Below are 17,707 nucleotides of genomic sequence, written 5' to 3'. Positions count from 1 at the left end.
AATCCTCTTTTGGTGTTTATTATTTCTCCTGCTGTATTATATCTTTCTCAAGATTCTCCTTTAGAAGATCCTCATTTAATTATACTGAACATTAGAAGAATATTAACTTGGTTACACAACATTTAAGCTTCTTCCAAATATAAGAAAATTAAGATTTAAGATTTCTTAAGGTTGTATGTCAGCTCAGTAGAACTCTATTAGAGAAATGAAAACAAATAGAGATTAAAACAAGTTTATTAACATCAACACAATGAGAAAAATCTAATTTTTTAAACACGATTCATCATTTTCTAATGTCTTCATGATGACATTTGAAGAGCTTCACAAGTTTCACGTTCAGATCTTTGTCTCGAGTTGGGAGTCGGATATTTCCTCGTCGCTCGTCATCATGGAGATGCTTTTTTTATCACTTAAAGTCTTTATTTTAGTGGCAGCAGGCGACTGAAGGACCTTCCGCGAGATTCTCATCTGTCCGTTGGACGGGTCGCGGCCGAAGTATTTCACCTGGAAGAAGAAGAAGAAGAAGAAGAAGAAGAATTCAAGTTGTTTTTACACTTTCTTTTGACGACAAGTTTGAGGGACTGTCAGACATACTCGAATCTGTTGTCCCACCTCCAGCCCAAGAGCACTCGGGTGTTCCACCTGAAGGAAAAATATAATCGTTGGCCATTTTAAATTCTTTACCAAGATTGATTCGTAAAAAATGTTTTTTTTACCCGTTTGTTGTCCAGTTGTGAGTTGTGTAGCAGGACGGGACTCATGTTGGGATACAGTTTGATCAAGACTCCGTTATCTCTGCAGACAAACAGACGATCAACACGAGGACAGTCACGACACATGCTTCATGACTCAGGATCGAACCGGAGCTCCGTGATGGTGGCGTTATAAATGGCTCCAAACTCCAGCTGTTGTTCTTGCTGTGGCCAGAAAGTGTCGTTTAAACTTCTTTCCTTTATCTGTAACGTTGTTTATTTAAGTTTAACAAATGTTTCTTTACTCACGTCATCTTTGCAGAGCTCGTCGATGAATTCTTGAGCTTCGCTCATGGCTCCGGGCGTCGGTGCGAACACAGAGAAGGTCTCTTCGTCCACACGACTCACCGTGACTCCTTCAGAAGAAGAAGTCCAGAACATTGAACATTTCTAATGCGGTTCATTCAAATGTTGTTTTTCCCAAATGATTGAATCATTTCTAAGATCACACAAGAGTCGAGTTTGAATTGAAAATACCCATCTGGGCCTGAAGCTTGCGCAGGTTGTATCCTCCGACGCCGACAAACTGCGCTCGTCTAGAAACAGGAACTCGCACGTTTTCTGACACAGAAAGAAAGTTGAGGTCGAACGCTGAAGGAGTCGCTTGAACGTGTCGTTCCGGCGAGTGTTTGTCGCAAACACACCTACGACCGGTCCGTTCTCTTTCCTCCGGGATCGCGGTTTGACGATGCATTTGTTCATGATGCCAAGAATCTTCCCTTTCGCCGCTGAAATCCACGACAAAGACTCAACCGCGTTTCTTGACTGCGTCTCAACCTTGAAGGCAAACCTGTGGCGTCTTGGATCGCGTCCATGACGACCGTCAGAGGAAGACCTGGAATCTTCACGTCAACCTGGAAGGAAAACGACGATGAAAACGAGAGCTTGAGTGAAGAAGGGGAAACGATTCACGTCTTTTCCTTCAACGACCTGCAACGCTGTGATGCCTTTGTTGGTTCCTGCCAGTTTGAAGTCCATGTCGCCCAGATAGTCCTCGATGCCCTGATCCACAGCCACAGTTCAGCATCAAGTCAAACGTTGACAACATGTTCCACAGCGTGAAGAGAGCGACTGACCAGGATGTCGGTCAGTAATCTGTAGTCCAGCATCAGAGCGGGATTGTCTGGCGAGGACGTGGAGATCAGGCCGATGGCTACGCCGGCCACAGGAGACAAGATCGGAACACCTACAAAGAATGTTTATACTGTTTAAATGTATTACTTTATAGTGTCATGTGATTCAAATGTTTAAATATAATAGATTCAAGATATTATTACAACATTTATCATCATCAGGTTAAATACAACAACGACCGTACCTTACACTTTCATTTAGACTTCATATAATAAAATCATGTTAGAGAACAGGATACTTTGAAATGGATAAAGTGATAATAATATATGAAATACAGTAAATAATAATTATTATAATAGTTAATAGAAATGTAATTAAAACAGTTCAAACACCTGCTCCGTGAAAGTTTTCATTCAAAGTTACTGATGTTTTATCAACAAATAAATATATGTTCAATAAAATGTGACTTTAGGGTTTATTCTATATTCCTTCAAGAGTTTCTAAGGGGCGTAAATACGTCACTATCTAAAGTGACAAGAAGCTTCTGGACCATCAGTCCCTCACCTGCGTCCATCAGGGCGAGGCTGCCGCCGCAGGCCGAGGCCATGGAGGACGAGCCTGTGAAGACGATCACATGTTCACCTGTTTGATGCTCACTGGACGACGACAAGAAAACAAACCGTTTGACTCCAACACCTCGGACGTGACCCGGATGGTGAACGGAAAATCTTTGGGGACGACGGGCCTCAGAGCCTTTTCCGCCAGAGCTCCTGGAAACACATCAGTCTTCGGTCACATCCAAGAGTTCTTCTTCAAACATCAAATCCTTCTTTAACACAAACCGTGACCGAGCTCTCGCCGGTTCGAGCCTCCCAGCCTCCCGATTTCATTGGTTGCATACGGTGGGAACTGGAAGAGACGAACTTTATTTATTCCTCTTCAATCTTTGTGAAACAAAATACCAAAGATTTTACCTCATAATGCAACATGAAGTTTTTGTCTTTGACGCCACTGTGGAGAGAGAAAGAAAACATCTCGTTTCAACATGAAGACGTTGATCATGGTTCTCATGGTTCTCATGGTTCTCATGGTTCTACCTCAGCGCGGTGGTGATGACGTTCGCTTTCACGCTGGACTCCAGGGAATCGAAGGTGACGCTGCTGAGGACCTGCAGACAAACCATCAGAGTCCAGATGTACTTTTGTGTCGCAAACACTCGTTTGGTCATTAGATTTGAATCATTCAAGTAGAGATTGAATATTCTTTTCACGCATCTCACACTTTTATAACTTTATTTACCAGACAGTTAACCACAGGAGCATAATAATACAATTATAATCCTTCAGTTTTAGTCAGTTTCCACATTATTACCTAAAATACTGAACAGTCACGTTCAACTGAGTTTAAACCCACCTGAGTCTGTCCTCTCTGGAACAGAGCAGATCCATGAAGGGGTTTAAAGAGGTCGACCTCACAGGAGATGCTCCTCACAGCCGTCAGCTCCCGCCCGTCACACCTACACACACACACACACACACACTTTAATGGAAGAAACCAGCATCTCAGTAACCAGGTGACAAAACAACAAACATTAGTACCGTTTGTACTCGTTTAAAACTAAATTCCTGAAGATTTCTTTGCTGACAACGTTGAAGGATTCGATGATTTCAAAAGGTTCTGCTTGAGGAAACTTTGCTGAAAAACAGATCAAACTTTGTAAATATTATTTATTTATAACCATGAAAAACATCATTTTCACTCCCATTATATATGATTTCAATGATGATTATAACTCTTAAGATTCACGTAAATTATACTTTACAACCGTCTCAGGAACATATTGATAAAGTTAAGATTTCATTGGATTTGAAACAATCGATTCTTTCAAATGTGCTTATTATATTATTATAAAGCTTATCATAGTTTCTTACTTCTGAGGATTTGTTCCATATCTAGTCGAATCTTGTTGATGGCATCGTCTCGTGAAATCTGCAAGATGTTCAGCAATGTTAGGGAAAATGAGTTCAATTGTAAAAACAGTATAAGATTTAAAAAAGTAAAAAACCGTTACTTTGTCATGAGAGTAGTCGGTGAAAACTGCATAAATCTTATCTGATGCGGATCTGAAAGTGAACAATGTTGCATGTAAAGCTTAACCTGTGTGCGTCTCTGGGTCAAAGGTCAACTGGCTTCCATACATTTACAGTGGTGGAGGTCGTTGACCCTTGACCCAGAGGCAACACAAGGGTCAATGTAAAGAGCATCATTCCATTAGAAAAGTCTGGGTGAACATTCAAATGAAGGCGAACAAAAGTAGCAAGAATTATAAATCTGAACATATTTACATCCATTTTAAATCCATCTGTTATATGAACGAATCTTAATCATTTGTTCAGTCAAGCGAACAAAAGATGCATCTTTGATCAATGAATCTTAAAAACAAATAGATTTTAGTAATATTAAAAATGCAACTTTTAATTAAGATTCAAAAAATCTGTTCTATAGTTTCACAGCGACGTCACAAGACTAAACACAAACATGAGAAATGTTTGTTTTCAGCCGAAAGTAAAAGAATCGACGACTGATCTTAACTCACTGTCGCACTTCGTCCACCATCACTGCCGGAGCAGAGAACATCTTGACCGGCCCTCGCTTCTTGACGTTCTGCTCCCGGACCAGCTTCTGGATGGCGGAGATGATCTTCTGCGTTTGTTTGACGCCCACTTTGACGGCGTGACAGAAGTCCTGCTGCAGGACGTTCTCCGCCGACGCTTCGATCATCACTGACACGACAGAGGCAGACGTTCTCGCACCAGGACGATGGATGAAGATGCACCAGGAGGAGATGGACTCTTACCCACTTGGTTGCTCGGGGCTCCAGCGATGATCATGTTGAGTTTACTGGCTGCCATCTCTGCTCTGGTGGGGTTGACCAGCAGGTTTCCATTCAACAAACCCACACGGACGGCACCTGCGCACACACACACACACACACACACACACACACACACACACACACACAAGTCTCCGGTGAAAGAAGATCCGAGCACGAATCATCTCAGACGTGACTCACCGATCGGACCGTCCCACGGGATGTCGGACAGAGCGAGAGCAGCAGAGGCTGTGATTGGAGGAAAAAACACTGTTATGAACCTTTTATTGTTTGATTTACACTTTTTAAGTTTTTACTTTATTTAGGTTCAAATGACAGAGAAACTCCCTCTTTGAGTAGCTTTGGTCTGAGGCGACACGACACTAATGCAGGATTCGGACGGTTTAGGAGTCTTGGTCTCTACATTTTTGAAAGTGTTCTGAGCTCGTCTAACAAGGACAAAGATGGACGATTACATTTCCTCAGGGACCGTATTATACACGGTGACGGTCGTTAGGGGCCGTCAAGCGAAAAGCGAAGAAATATGAGGGGGAAAAAAGAAGGTCTGACCATGAATAGATCTGAAAATAAGAACCAGAATTTTAAAATGATCCTGAAAGAAACTAGTGAAGAGTTTGAAAGAGAAATGTGAGTTCTTCTACTAGAGCGGCTCAGAATTAAGATCCTTCTTGTTTAGACACAAAAATAAACTGTTACAATAGTCCAGACGAGAAGAAACAAACGCATGGATTATAAGATCCAGATCATGTTCTGACAACATTTTCCTAAGTTTAGAGATTTTTCTCAGTTGAAGGAAACAGTTTCTGGTCAGTTTTCTTCAGTGTTGAACAAGAGACATGTCTTTATCAAATACAACACCCAGGTTTCTCAGGCTCAGTTTGACAGACTGACATAAGTCACTCAAGTACTGACTCAACCCTGAACTTTATCATCAACAATCACCAGAGTTTCAGTTTTGTCCACATTTAAGTTGTGTTTTAACCACGTACATAAAATATGAAAAGAAATAAATTGATATGAAATAATTTTATTTTTTAATGATCTCAATACTTGCAGAAGAAATCTTGACCAAAAACATTAATACAAAAGGCTAAATATAAGGAGCCAGAACATGTAGGAGACTCTGACTCTCAGAACAGTTGGAAGACGTTTATCAGGGACAGAAAAGTCTAGCTGTCTTTGCTCTGGCTGCTGCCCCCACGACTCAATGTTGTGTTGATGATGGTTTGATTTAAACTGCACTCGTGTGACTGATAAACACAACAACACACTGAAGTCTTCGTTCACCTGCATTAATGGCCAGAACATCAGGATCGTTGACACCGTCCACAGCCAGAAGGTTACACACGACCTACACACAAACAAATAAACATCAACACAGGACATTAATCTTGAAAACTGAAGTGCAAACCTGTGTGTCGTAGTAGTATCCAGAAGGGAAAATAGGTCTGATGGATCTGTCTGAACAACAAACACAACATTCCTTCATGACAGTTCAAGTGAGTCGCTCACTTCACTCACCGATCAATCTGCTGCTCAGGATCTCCTCGTCGCTCGTGCCGATCTCTCGCCGCAGATGGTTTGTAGGGATCCTTCCTGCGGCGGCGGCTTTTTGTCTGTAGTCCACCTGTCAATCAAACGCTACGATGAAGGTCGAGCGACAGACGTTTGTGACGTGAAGGTAACGTCGTACCACCAGAGGCAGGAACTGTGAAGGTGATGGTTTTGTTTTGCTCACGGCCGTCACCATCACTGACGTCTCCCCGAGCTGTGAGTGGAAACAACATCATCATCATCATCATCATCATCATTATCATTATCTTCTTCATCATCATTATCTTCTTCATCATCATCATCATCATTATCTTCTTCATCATCATTATCTTCATCATCTTCATCATCATTATCTTCATCATCATTATCTTCATCTTCATCATCATTATCATTATCTTCATCATCATCATAATTATCTTCTTCATCATCATCATTATCTTCTTCATCATCATCATCATTATCTTCTTCATCATCATCATCATCATAATTATCTTCTTCATTATCATCATCATCTTCATCACTATCATTATTCTTAGTGGAAGGTTGTTTATAATGTTTGAGCTTCTTCATCTTCATCATCATCATTTTCTTCATCATCATCATCATCATCATCATTATCTTCTTTATCTTCATCATCATCATCATCATTATTATCATTAATATTATTATTGTTCTTAGTGGAAGGTTGTTTATAATGTTTGAGCTTCTTCATCATCATCATTTTCTTCATCATCATCATTATCTTCTTTATCTTCATCATCATCATCATCATTATTATCATTAATATTATCATTATTCTTAGTGGAAGGTTGTTTATAATGTTTGAGCTTCTTCATCATCATCATTTTCTTCATCATCATCATCATCATCATTATCTTCTTTATCTTCATCATCATCATCATCATCATTAATATTATTATTATTCTTAGTAGAAGGTTGTTTATACCTGGACAACAGCAGATCCATCCGCAAACCGGGCGAGCTTCCCAGAGGAGATCTGCAACTTCCTGAAACAAGAACAAAAGATCTTCAGTAAAGTCTCTCCTGAGGATCAATAAAGTTCTACCTGAACCACCTGATGACGTCACATGTCAACACAAGGTCAGACCCTCTGAACCGTCAACAAACAACATTATAGCGAGACTCGGGACACACACTTGTTGTGTGTCAGTCACACGAACACACAAGTGTGTGTCAGTCACACGAACACACAAGTGTGTGTCAGTCACACGAACACACAAGTGTGTGTCAGTCACACGAACACACAAGTGTGTGTCAGTCACACGAACACACAAGTGTGTGTCAGTCACACGAACACACAAGTGTGTGTCTGTCACACGAACACACAAGTGTGTGTCAGTCACACGAACACACAAGTGTGTGTCAGTCACACGAACACACAAGTGTGTGTCAGTCACACGAACACACAAGTGTGTGTCAGTCACACGAACACACAAGTGTGTGTCTGTCACACGAACACACAAGTGTGTGTCAGTCACACGAACACACAAGTGTGTGTCAGTCACACGAACACACAAGTGTGTGTCAGTCACACGAACACACAAGTGTGTGTCAGTCACACGAACACACAAGTGTGTGTCAGTCACACGAACACACAAGTGTGTGTCTGTCACACGAACACACAAGTGTGTGTCAGTCACACGAACACACTCACTTGTCCTCCAGCAGCACAGACACACTGGCGTTGCTTCTGAACGCAGTCTGACGACAACAACGATCGCGGCGCGCGAACCAGCGGCCAAGATGGCGGAGATACGTCATGTGTGGCTGAAGGTTCTAGAAACAAGAAGTAAAAAAATAAATCTGACTCCTAAGGCTGGTCAGAGTCAGAAGATACAGCGTTTGAACGCTTGATGTTCGTCACATGCGGGGAAACATTTTGTGGCGGAAATAACTTGAGCAACGAACGATCTGATTGGTCAGTCTCATATGTGTGTGTCACGGTAAAAAGAGTCCGGACGGGAACGTCATCTTACAGTCTGTGACGCCAAAGTCATTGAAAGTTAGAACATGTTAAGAATTATTATTTATTGGATTTTTAAATCATTACTTTACCTAAAACAAGGACTAAAGAGTATATTTTAACGAGCATGTATTATTGATAAAAATGACAGTTGTTTGTCTATAAGCTGTAAATATAAATATTAATATAAAAATGTTACGACAGATTGACGAGACTTTTGGTGAAATAGAACTAAATAATTTATTGGACAAATAAAACAAACTTAGTTTAGTTTAGGTAGAACTTTATTGAGAAATTGTTTTTTTTTCTAATTAGCCACAGCAAATACAGCAATTTTTCATAAAAAATAAATAAAATAAGAACAAGAACAAAGAGAAAGAAAGAGAAAGAACAAGATGATAGAATCTAAAGTAATATTGTTTGAACGAAATCTTAGAAAAATATTCAACACAAGATTAAACTATTTTTCAAACAATTATATTCTTATGGAATAAATATGTATTTCTTCAAAATAGTTTTTGCGGTTAAAGTGAAATAAATCTTTAATCCGTTTGTTGTGTGTAAATCTCTGCATCTGAGTCTACTTAAGGTAAGGTAAGGTAAGGTAAACTTGTATCTGTTTATCTTTTGTTACTTTGTGTTATTTTACTATTTCATTCTCTACTGACGCCACAAACATACTGTGTTGTGTTTAGATCTCTGGCAATAAAAGTCTCTTAATCTGAATTAGTGCATTAAAATGAGACACATTTGAATAAAAAGTTTCATTATTAATATTATTATTGGAACATGACGGACGAAACAAAACTACAACAAATAAATGGTTTAATTAAGCTTTTGATTGTAATTTATTATTAAAACCGTACATTTCTACATCATATTCTAATCAGTCTAAGCCTTTATTTACTGTCGCTGCTTCCACTGGACAGGAATCTGAGAAGTTACATAAAGTTACAAAAAGTTACAAAAAGTTACAAAAAGAGATTCTAAATTTTAAAAAAATAGTAACATTTGTGTTGAAAAATGAAAAACTGTCCAAAAATACACATTTAAAGTAAATCAAACTCGTATTTTATGTAGAAGCCAAAGATCAGGTTACTTTTCTTAATGGGTAAAAATAAACATGTCTGAATATCTAATATTTCATAATTTTCCTTTTTTCAAAATCAAGTTTTTTTCACCTGGACGAAGTTACCTGTCTTTGCCTACAATGACGGCCGTGATCCAGCAGGTGTCGCTGCTGAGCATGAAGCCAGTTTGTACCGGAGGTTCACGAGCGCTCGAGAGTTCAAAGTTCACTTGAACAACAGACACGAACTCACCTGAGCTCCTCGACACACCTGACCTTAAGAACATGTTTGTAAACACGTGTGTCTTCAGTCGCCTCTAGTTTCTTCTTCTCCTCTCATGAAGGTTCGTGTCAACAGTGTCCTCTAGCGGTCAGAAGAGGTAATTCAGGAAACGGTTCATCGGAAAGTGAACGAATGACGTGATTTAGGAGTTAATTATTAGAACCAGAAACAGGTTTATTGTCGGTTCAGAATAGAATGAATAAAAAAAGTTAAATGAAATTAGAGTAAAACCAGTGACTCACACATTCAAGTGAGAAAATAAAAATGAATCGTTAAAATATCTGAAGTGTTTCTGATCCAGACAGTAATACATGTATAATTACATTTAATTAATCAATTACATGAAACAAGGTCTCACCCTCTGTGAGAGTTTTTCTTTTTAGTTTGATCGTTGGTGACGGTCAACACGTGGTACTGAGAGCCCTTTAGCTTAGCTCTCTTTTACCCAAAACACATCAGTGCATCGTCTGCAGAACTCGTTGCCGTTGGAATAATACTTTCTTTACAGAGTTTAAACTCCGAATCAAAGTGAGAAATAATGGAGATAAAAGATTGACATGTTTGGATTCAAAACATATTTTAAGTTACGACAACTTTTATAATTCGAAAATGGATTTGATTGTAAAATAAAAACGTGCGACATTTAAACAAACACAACTATATTTAAGACAAAACACAGAAAGATTATTTTGATGAACTTTAATGACATCACATGGAATCATGTAAAAGTGGAAAAGGAGGATTTCTTCTTCATCGTCATCTTCATCACAGAAAGGTCACCCAAAGGTCGCGGGACAGAATTAAGTTGTGCTTTTTCTTCAAACTCTAACATGTTTCTAAGACTAGGATGATGAGTCTGAAGCTCCAGTCGTGGTCTTCAGGTGAAGATCCTGGAGCTCGTGATTGTTCATGCAGATTGTTTGACATGCAGGCGCTCGTCCAGCCGCTCAAGAAGAAAAGTCCATTTACACGTTGGCACTTGAATCGTCCGCAGGTACGAGTGCATGTTCAGTAACACCTGAAGAAGAGCAACACTCGGTTCCTTGATTCAAGGAGGAAACCTTCAAACACTTCTCTCCGCTCAGAATCAAAGTAAAGTCGGAAGGAAAACAAGTTACAATCTTTTCTCACTGCAGACTTTCTCCCTGAATCCCAGGACGACCCAGAAGAGCAGAGAAGAGACAATTAAAGAGACAATCGTGCCTTCGTTCACTTACGACTTCATCTTATTGTTTCGTTTAAGAAACTTCATCAAAACTTATTTACACAAAATGTTCCATTCATTGATTTCCTAGTTTGGATTTTTATTAGAAACCGTTTAAGTGTCTTTCTTTTTGTGTACAAAACGTTGAAAAAAGGTTTATTTAAAAAAAAAAAAATGTTGCTTGTTCTTATAAAAACTATTGATTAAAAATCCTATTTGGGGAAAAACAAAAAGTGTGTTTTTAAATAATAGTGAGAACTAGTGTTTGTGTGAGTTGACGTGTGTAAATACTGAGTCGTCCGTGAACGCAACACGCTTCGGTTTCGCTCAGAGAAAGAACCGGAACCAACCTTCGGCAGCTACATGCCGACAACTACAGGGGGAAACATGTCAGTGTGACACTGAAGCCATGCATGCAGCTACAGACAAGCAACCGGAAGCAGAAACACCCACAACTACGGTTTCCTTTCAAATCGCTTTTTTTCAAACGGAAACTAAATGATCCGTCGATGACGTCACTGAGTAGTTTTGAAGCGCTTCTGTGCGCGACTTGTTTGACGGAAACAGGATGTAAAGCTACTTCCGTCTTTCATTTCAAAATAAAACACAGAAGATCTGACGTTTTTTGTTTCTCCAAACGTTACAGAGAGAAACATCTAAACAAACCTCAGAGACGCAATAGTGAGAAAAAGACGTTTCAGCCTCGTCTGGAAACTTTCCAGGAACAAATTCAAGGTAGACTTGATTTAATCAGTTATTACGGAAGAAAGTCGATTTTTCAGAATAAAATACAAGCATAAATATTTAATTTTCCTGAATAAACTCAATAAATTAATGTGTTTAACAGAATTATTTTATCATTGATGTCAAATTAAGTATACGAATGAATTAAAGCATAGATTAATACGTTAATACATGCTTTAATATTAATGTAAACGTTATAATGTAAGTACGGATCAAGAACGTTATCTTTAATAAGTTACACTTTAATTTTAATCAAACAATGTTGTTACAGATCAAGAAGTACTCGTTGAATTATTTAATGAATGAAGTCGTTTGAAGTGATTCTTGCAGGAAGTCATTAAAAGGGTTCAAAGGTCATTTGAATGAAACCGTAGCATCTAGCAGCAGATTTATGACGTAAACTCACAAACAAACAGAAGCTCGTGAGTCATGCACACCTGAGACAGTGGGGGGTCAGGGGGGGGGTCAGGGGTCAAGTGCAGAGCAGGGTGGACGACATCGTTACAACGTTTGGGGTTCCCATGGAAACCCCCCCCCCCACTCACCCCGCTCACAGTGGCAGACAGACGAGGGTGGGGGGTCAGCAGGGCTCCCCACTCCTGCCTTTAGACTTCCTGCCCTCCACATCTGCAGGACAAAGGTCAAAGGTCACTGACAGAAATAAATAACAGGATCCGCACGGAGTCGCGCTCGTCTCGGAGTCTTCTCTGTATCAAAGGTTTACTCCGGTCACATGACTTCGGCCTCATTCACAAACGCGAGGAAAGATTGTTTTTGTGTTCGACCTCAGCCTGTGAATGAAGCCTCGTCAACAACAACAACAACAAACAACAACAACAACACTCCGGGGGTCATGCAGCGAGAGCAGAAGTGGGCGGAGCTATTATCTGACCCCGTCGGCGAGAGAAGATAATAGTCTTGATGGAAGCAACGAAAAAGGTTGTCGGACGGATTCCCGCAGAAGTCCCGTCGCAGAAGCAGGCGATGAGAAACAAACATGCAGGTCCGAGTCGACCCGCCCCCTCCTGTCAATCACACGCAGCCGTACTCGTACCACAGAGACTGACCGTCCTCCGGGTCGAGCGGCTCGTCCGAATGATCCCCCGGGTCTGGACCGGGACCGCTCTGGTCAGGCGGGGGGGGTTTGTTTGGGGGTCCGCTGATGTTGCTGACCAGGGCGGGGTTGAGGGACAGGAAGGGGAGGTTCTGCCCCGAAGACTGGCTAAAGATGGAGTCCATGAGGATGGACTCGACCGTGAAGGAGGGTCCGAGGAAGGACTGGAGGGTGGACAGGTCGGGGTCGTCCAGGCTGTGGCAGGGCAGGCTGAGTGACTTGGGGAGGGGGGCGCTGTACTCACTGGACCGGGCGGCGGGCTCGGCGGGCTCGGCGGGCGCGTCGTCCACCGACACCGGCTGGCGCTGGTCCTTGGACAGCAGGTCGTGGATGCTGGTGCGGCGGCTGCTGCCCTCGGCCGTGGAGATGACGCTGCTGGCGCGAGGCAGCGCCGACGAGTCCAGGCGCTCCGACACCGACGCCGCCCTGCCCTGCGCCGACAGGCCGTGGCGCGGCGGCGCCGACCCGCGGACCCGCGTGCTCTCCGCCTTCCGCAGGCCGGGTCGACCCGCCTGCCTGGGCGGGCGCTCGGAGCTGAGCGGCGCCGCTCGGCCACTGCAGGAGCGAAGGATCCCGCGGGTCTTCAGGGTCTTGAGGGTCCGATCCTTCTGCTCCGAGGACGTGGACAGACGAGGCGAGTCGACGGTGAGATTCTCTTGACTGCCCGACTGGAGGAGAGAAAAGATCCATCAAGACCTTTATTGAGATCATTGTCGTCATATTAGAGTTTTTTTTAATTATTGTTTTTGATTTTATTTAATTATCCTCTTTTTTAATCAACTTTTTGTCATTTTCGTTGAACTTCATGATCGTTTTGTTATTTTCTAATATTTATTATTATCGTTTGTTTTTTTAAATCATTGTTTTTTGTCATTATAATCATTTTACTCTTGTATTTTTTATGATTATATTTATTTATTTACTTTGATTTGGTATTTTATTATCATTACCTTTTATCTCATTTTATTATTATAATAATCATTTAGTTTCTTCTATGATTTTATTCAAATATGTTTATGTTGAAACATTTTCCTTCTGTGAAGCCGTCGCCATGACAACACAACACAAATCTTATCTTATGTCCTGAGTCAGCAGCTCAACAAAAACCTCTCAGGGGTCACAGGGGTCACAGGGGTCACAGGGCTCAGGCTCACCTCGGCAGGATCGATACCCTCGTCTAAAAACTGTTGAAGGGAAAGCACCTCGCTGCCTGGAGAGCCGGTCTTCCTGAGCGGGGTCGGCCCCGGGGCCCCCGTGACGCCGGCCGGGTCCAGGGGGCGCCGCGGCTGCAGTGGGCTCTGGTGGGTCGAGCGGGACGAGCCGGGCTGCTGGACCGGACTGCTGCCGCTGCTGGACCACACGTCCTGGTCCAGACTCAGGCTGAACTCCCCGCTGCTCTCGCTGTGGGGTCGGCTGAGGGTCCCGTTCAGAGTGCCTGCAGGTCAAAGGTCAGGGTCATGGCGGGTCACATCTGGATGAGGGGGGGGGGGGGGGGGGGGGTCGTACCTTTGCCCTCCAGAGGGGAGGCGAGGTGGGAGTTATTGTTGCTGTTGCTACTGGTCCTGTTGCTATGGAGACTGGCGGGTCTGGAGGCTGCGACACAAACACATCGTGACGAACAGACGCTGGTGTCCCGCGGAGGCAGCAGATGGCATCAGAGCCGGTACCAGTGGACCCGGGACCACTGGACCCGGGCCAGCTCGCCGGCACAACACGGTGTCAGGAGCAACAAAGACGGTCGAGGAAATATTTTAAGAAACATCTTGTTTTCATTCAGTCGACGATTCGTTGGTTGAACTTCGTCGTCGACGACAAGAAACACTTGTTCTGATGAAGCTTCAATATTTCTAGTATTTTTATGTCGTTTTAAACGTCGCATTAAAAACATGTTTAAAACGTGTCAGAACAACTGTTACTTAAGCTTCTAATCATAGAACATTAAAACAATCTTGATATATATTTTAGAAACTGTATATATATATGTGTGTGTGTATATATATATATATATATATATATATATATATACACACACATATATCTACACATATATATATATATATATATGTAGAGATATATATATATATATATCTACATATATATATATATATATCTACATATATATATATATATCTACATATATATATATATATATATATGTAGATATATATATCTATCTATATATATATATATCTACATATATATATATACACACACATATATCTACACACATATATATATATATCTACACACACACACACATATATATACATATATATAATGATTATTGTTATCGTTTTATTTATCATTTGTTATTTTGTTTCATCTACATTTTTTACTTTTGTTTCAATCGATTGTAGAAGTTTGTTTGATCATAAATAATGATTGTATTATTATCAATAAACATAATCATAATATTTCTGCTAATATCACAATTAAACGCTTTCATTTATTATTAATATTATTCCTTAACATATTATGAACAAGTCAAATATTTCAAATAGACGTTTAGACGTTTAGATGTTTAGACGTTTAGATGTTTAGATGTTTAGATGTTTAGACGTTTAGATGTTTAGACGTTTAGATGTTTAGACGTTTAGATGTTTCGACGGATCTGAAGTCCTCGCAGCACGAGCTGAAAACTGAACATATAACTGGGTCAGAGTCTCAGAACCACAGATTAACAGTCCTGGACTGGGTTCTAAACTGGGAATAACGTTGATCCAGATTTATGGATGAAGTTCTCACACGATGTTTCCAGATGTGACGATAAAGTCTGATCTGATCTGATTTAATCTAATCTAATCTGATCTAATCTAATCTAATCACGTCTTAAACAATAACAAACTTCTCACCTTGCATCTTAGGATCCTCCGAGGCGCCGGTGATGTCTTCGCACGACACGTTTTCTGTCACAGAAAAGTCTCCGTGAGTCGAGAGAAGATCCTGAAGCGCGACCTTTTACCTTTGACCTGCAGCCGCAGCCTGGCTCGTCCAGCAGAGGGCAGCGTGAGGGCGGCGCAGTCGATGGCGTTGGTGGAGAAAGCGAGATCCTTCATGCGATGACCTCCACGTCTGCCCCTGGAGGTCACGCCCACGTCCCCCGGGTCGTCCGGGTCCAGGTTCTCGGAGCTTCCTGCCCACTGAGGGACCGGACCTCCAGTGACCCCCATCGTCTGCAGCAGGTCGTTCATGGCTGGACGGACGAGTTCAAGTAAATGACCTTCAATCATCTTGTCGTTGATGTTGACAAACAATGTTTGTTGATTTAAAGACAAACTATGTTTGTTTATTTAAAGACAAACTATGTTTGTTTATTTAAAGACAAACTATGTTTGTTTATTTAAAGACAAACTATGTTTGTTTATTTAAAGACAAACTATGTTTATTGATTTAAAGACAAACAATGTTTGTTGATTTAAAGACAAACTATGTTTGTTGATTTAAAGACAAACTATGTTTGTTTATTTAAAGACAAACTATGTTTGTTGATTTAAAGACAAACTATGTTTGTTTATTTAAAGACAAACTATGTTTGTTGATTTAAAGACAAACTATGTTTGTTTATTTAAAGACAAACTATGTTTGTTGATTTAAAGACAAACTATGTTTGTTGATTTAAAGACAAACTATGTTTGTTTATTTAAAGACAAACTATGTTTGTTGATTTAAAGACAAACTATGTTTGTTTATTTAAAGACAAACTATGTTTGTTGATTTAAAGACAAACTATGTTTGTTTATTTAAAGACAAACTATGTTTGTTTATTTAAAGACAAACTATGTTTATTGATTTAAAGACAAACAATGTTTGTTGATTTAAAGACAAACTATGTTTGTTGATTTAAAGACAAACTATGTTTGTTTATTTAAAGACAAACTATGTTTGTTGATTTAAAGACAAACTATGTTTGTTTATTTAAAGACAAACTATGTTTGTTGATTTAAAGACAAACTATGTTTGTTTATTTAAAGACAAACTATGTTTGTTGATTTAAAGACAAACTATGTTTGTTTATTTAAAGACAAACTATGTTTGTTGATTTAAAGACAAACTATGTTTGTTGATTTAAAGACAAACTATGTTTGTTTATTTAAAGACAAAATATGTTTGTTGATTTAAAGACAAACTATGTTTGTTTATTTAAAGACAAACAATGTTTGTTGATTTAAAGACAAACTATGTTTGTTGATTTAAAGACAAACTATGTTTGTTGATTTAAAGACAAACTATGTTTGTTTATTTAAAGACAAACTATGTTTGTTGATTTAAAGACAAACTATGTTTGTTGATTTAAAGACAAACAATGTTTGTTGATTTAAAGACAAACTATGTTTGTTGATTTAAAGACAAACTATGTTTGTTGATTTAAAGACAAACTATGTTTGTTGATTTAAAGACAAACTATGTTTGTTTATTTAAAGACAAACTATGTTTGTTGATTTAAAGACAAACTATGTTTGTTTATTTAAAGACAAACTATGTTTGTTGATTTAAAGACAAACTCTGTTTGTTTATTTATTGTCAGTCGGTGTCGTCAGAAAATTGAATATTTTACATTTCAAACGTTTGTTTACTGAACTGTTGTTGTTTTCTAAGTGTTTTAATAATTAAATTAAATCATTTCTTTGATGAAATTTGTTTTACTTTTTTTTTTCAAATAATTTAATTTGAATAATTGAATGTTTTCTAAATGATTACTTTTTCTAAATTACATTTCAAATTGCTATCATTTTAAATTCAATATAGAAACGTTGGGACTTTATGTCTTTATTGATAAAAAATAAAATGTATTTTAAAATGATTGGAATTAAAATATCAAAATTAAAATAATTATATTTTCAGTCGTTTAAATTATTTTTTCTTTGATTCAATTATTCAACAAATGATATTAAAAAACCACAAAATGTCAATAAAAGAGTTTTAAAGTTAAATTCACTCAATATTCTGACGACAAAACATCAAAGAGGCTTCATTAGGATTCGAACCAGAAACTGAACCTTCAGTCATGCAGCAGAACATCAGGTGTTTTAAACCTT

General features: G+C 39.5%; 2 protein-coding genes across 9 annotated transcripts in view; both read right to left on the bottom strand.

Moving 5' to 3' along the window:
* Positions 1-216: 216 nt before the first annotated feature.
* pnpt1 (polyribonucleotide nucleotidyltransferase 1) lies at positions 217-8,184 on the bottom strand. The gene is made up of 28 exons (XM_087802004.1): positions 7,949-8,184; positions 7,220-7,280; positions 6,413-6,487; positions 6,241-6,346; positions 6,131-6,180; positions 6,007-6,070; positions 4,900-4,947; positions 4,684-4,797; positions 4,423-4,609; positions 3,898-3,949; positions 3,758-3,815; positions 3,425-3,521; positions 3,240-3,342; positions 2,924-2,994; positions 2,801-2,837; positions 2,669-2,735; positions 2,507-2,596; positions 2,391-2,444; positions 1,829-1,938; positions 1,683-1,754; positions 1,543-1,606; positions 1,397-1,480; positions 1,230-1,313; positions 1,002-1,108; positions 862-917; positions 717-795; positions 595-642; positions 217-504 (listed from the first exon to the last, which is right to left on the bottom strand). The coding sequence occupies exons 1-28, from the start codon at positions 8,053-8,055 to the stop codon at positions 337-339; spliced, it is 2,313 nt and encodes a 770-aa protein (XP_087658130.1). The 5' UTR covers positions 8,056-8,184; the 3' UTR covers positions 217-336.
* Positions 8,185-10,293: 2,109 nt separating this feature from the next.
* Positions 10,294-17,707, bottom strand: part of ccdc88ab (coiled-coil and HOOK domain protein 88ab) — an 85,997-nt gene continuing 78,583 nt past the window's right edge. For 3 of the 8 annotated variants that reach the window (XM_087803034.1, XM_087803035.1, XM_087803037.1), the window contains 5 exons: positions 15,634-15,864; positions 15,524-15,577; positions 14,178-14,264; positions 13,826-14,106; positions 10,294-13,339 (listed from right to left, as the gene is read on the bottom strand). In XM_087803034.1, the coding sequence (XP_087659160.1) occupies positions 12,590-13,339; positions 13,826-14,106; positions 14,178-14,264; positions 15,524-15,577; positions 15,634-15,864 (1,403 nt within the window). In that variant the 3' untranslated portion in view covers positions 10,294-12,589. The remainder of the gene's footprint in view (positions 13,340-13,825; positions 14,107-14,177; positions 14,265-15,523; positions 15,578-15,633; positions 15,865-17,707) is intronic. The other 5 variants (XM_087803039.1, XM_087803040.1, XR_015713020.1 and 2 more) reach the window with 5 other exon arrangements.

This window comes from Callionymus lyra, chromosome 11, assembly GCF_982586985.1.
Source record: "Callionymus lyra chromosome 11, fCalLyr1.hap1.1, whole genome shotgun sequence".
In the NCBI taxonomy this organism is placed as follows: Eukaryota; Metazoa; Chordata; class Actinopteri; order Syngnathiformes; family Callionymidae; genus Callionymus; species Callionymus lyra.
Note: the sequence above shows the minus strand (reverse complement) of the source record. Positions and strands in the feature narration are given on the sequence as shown.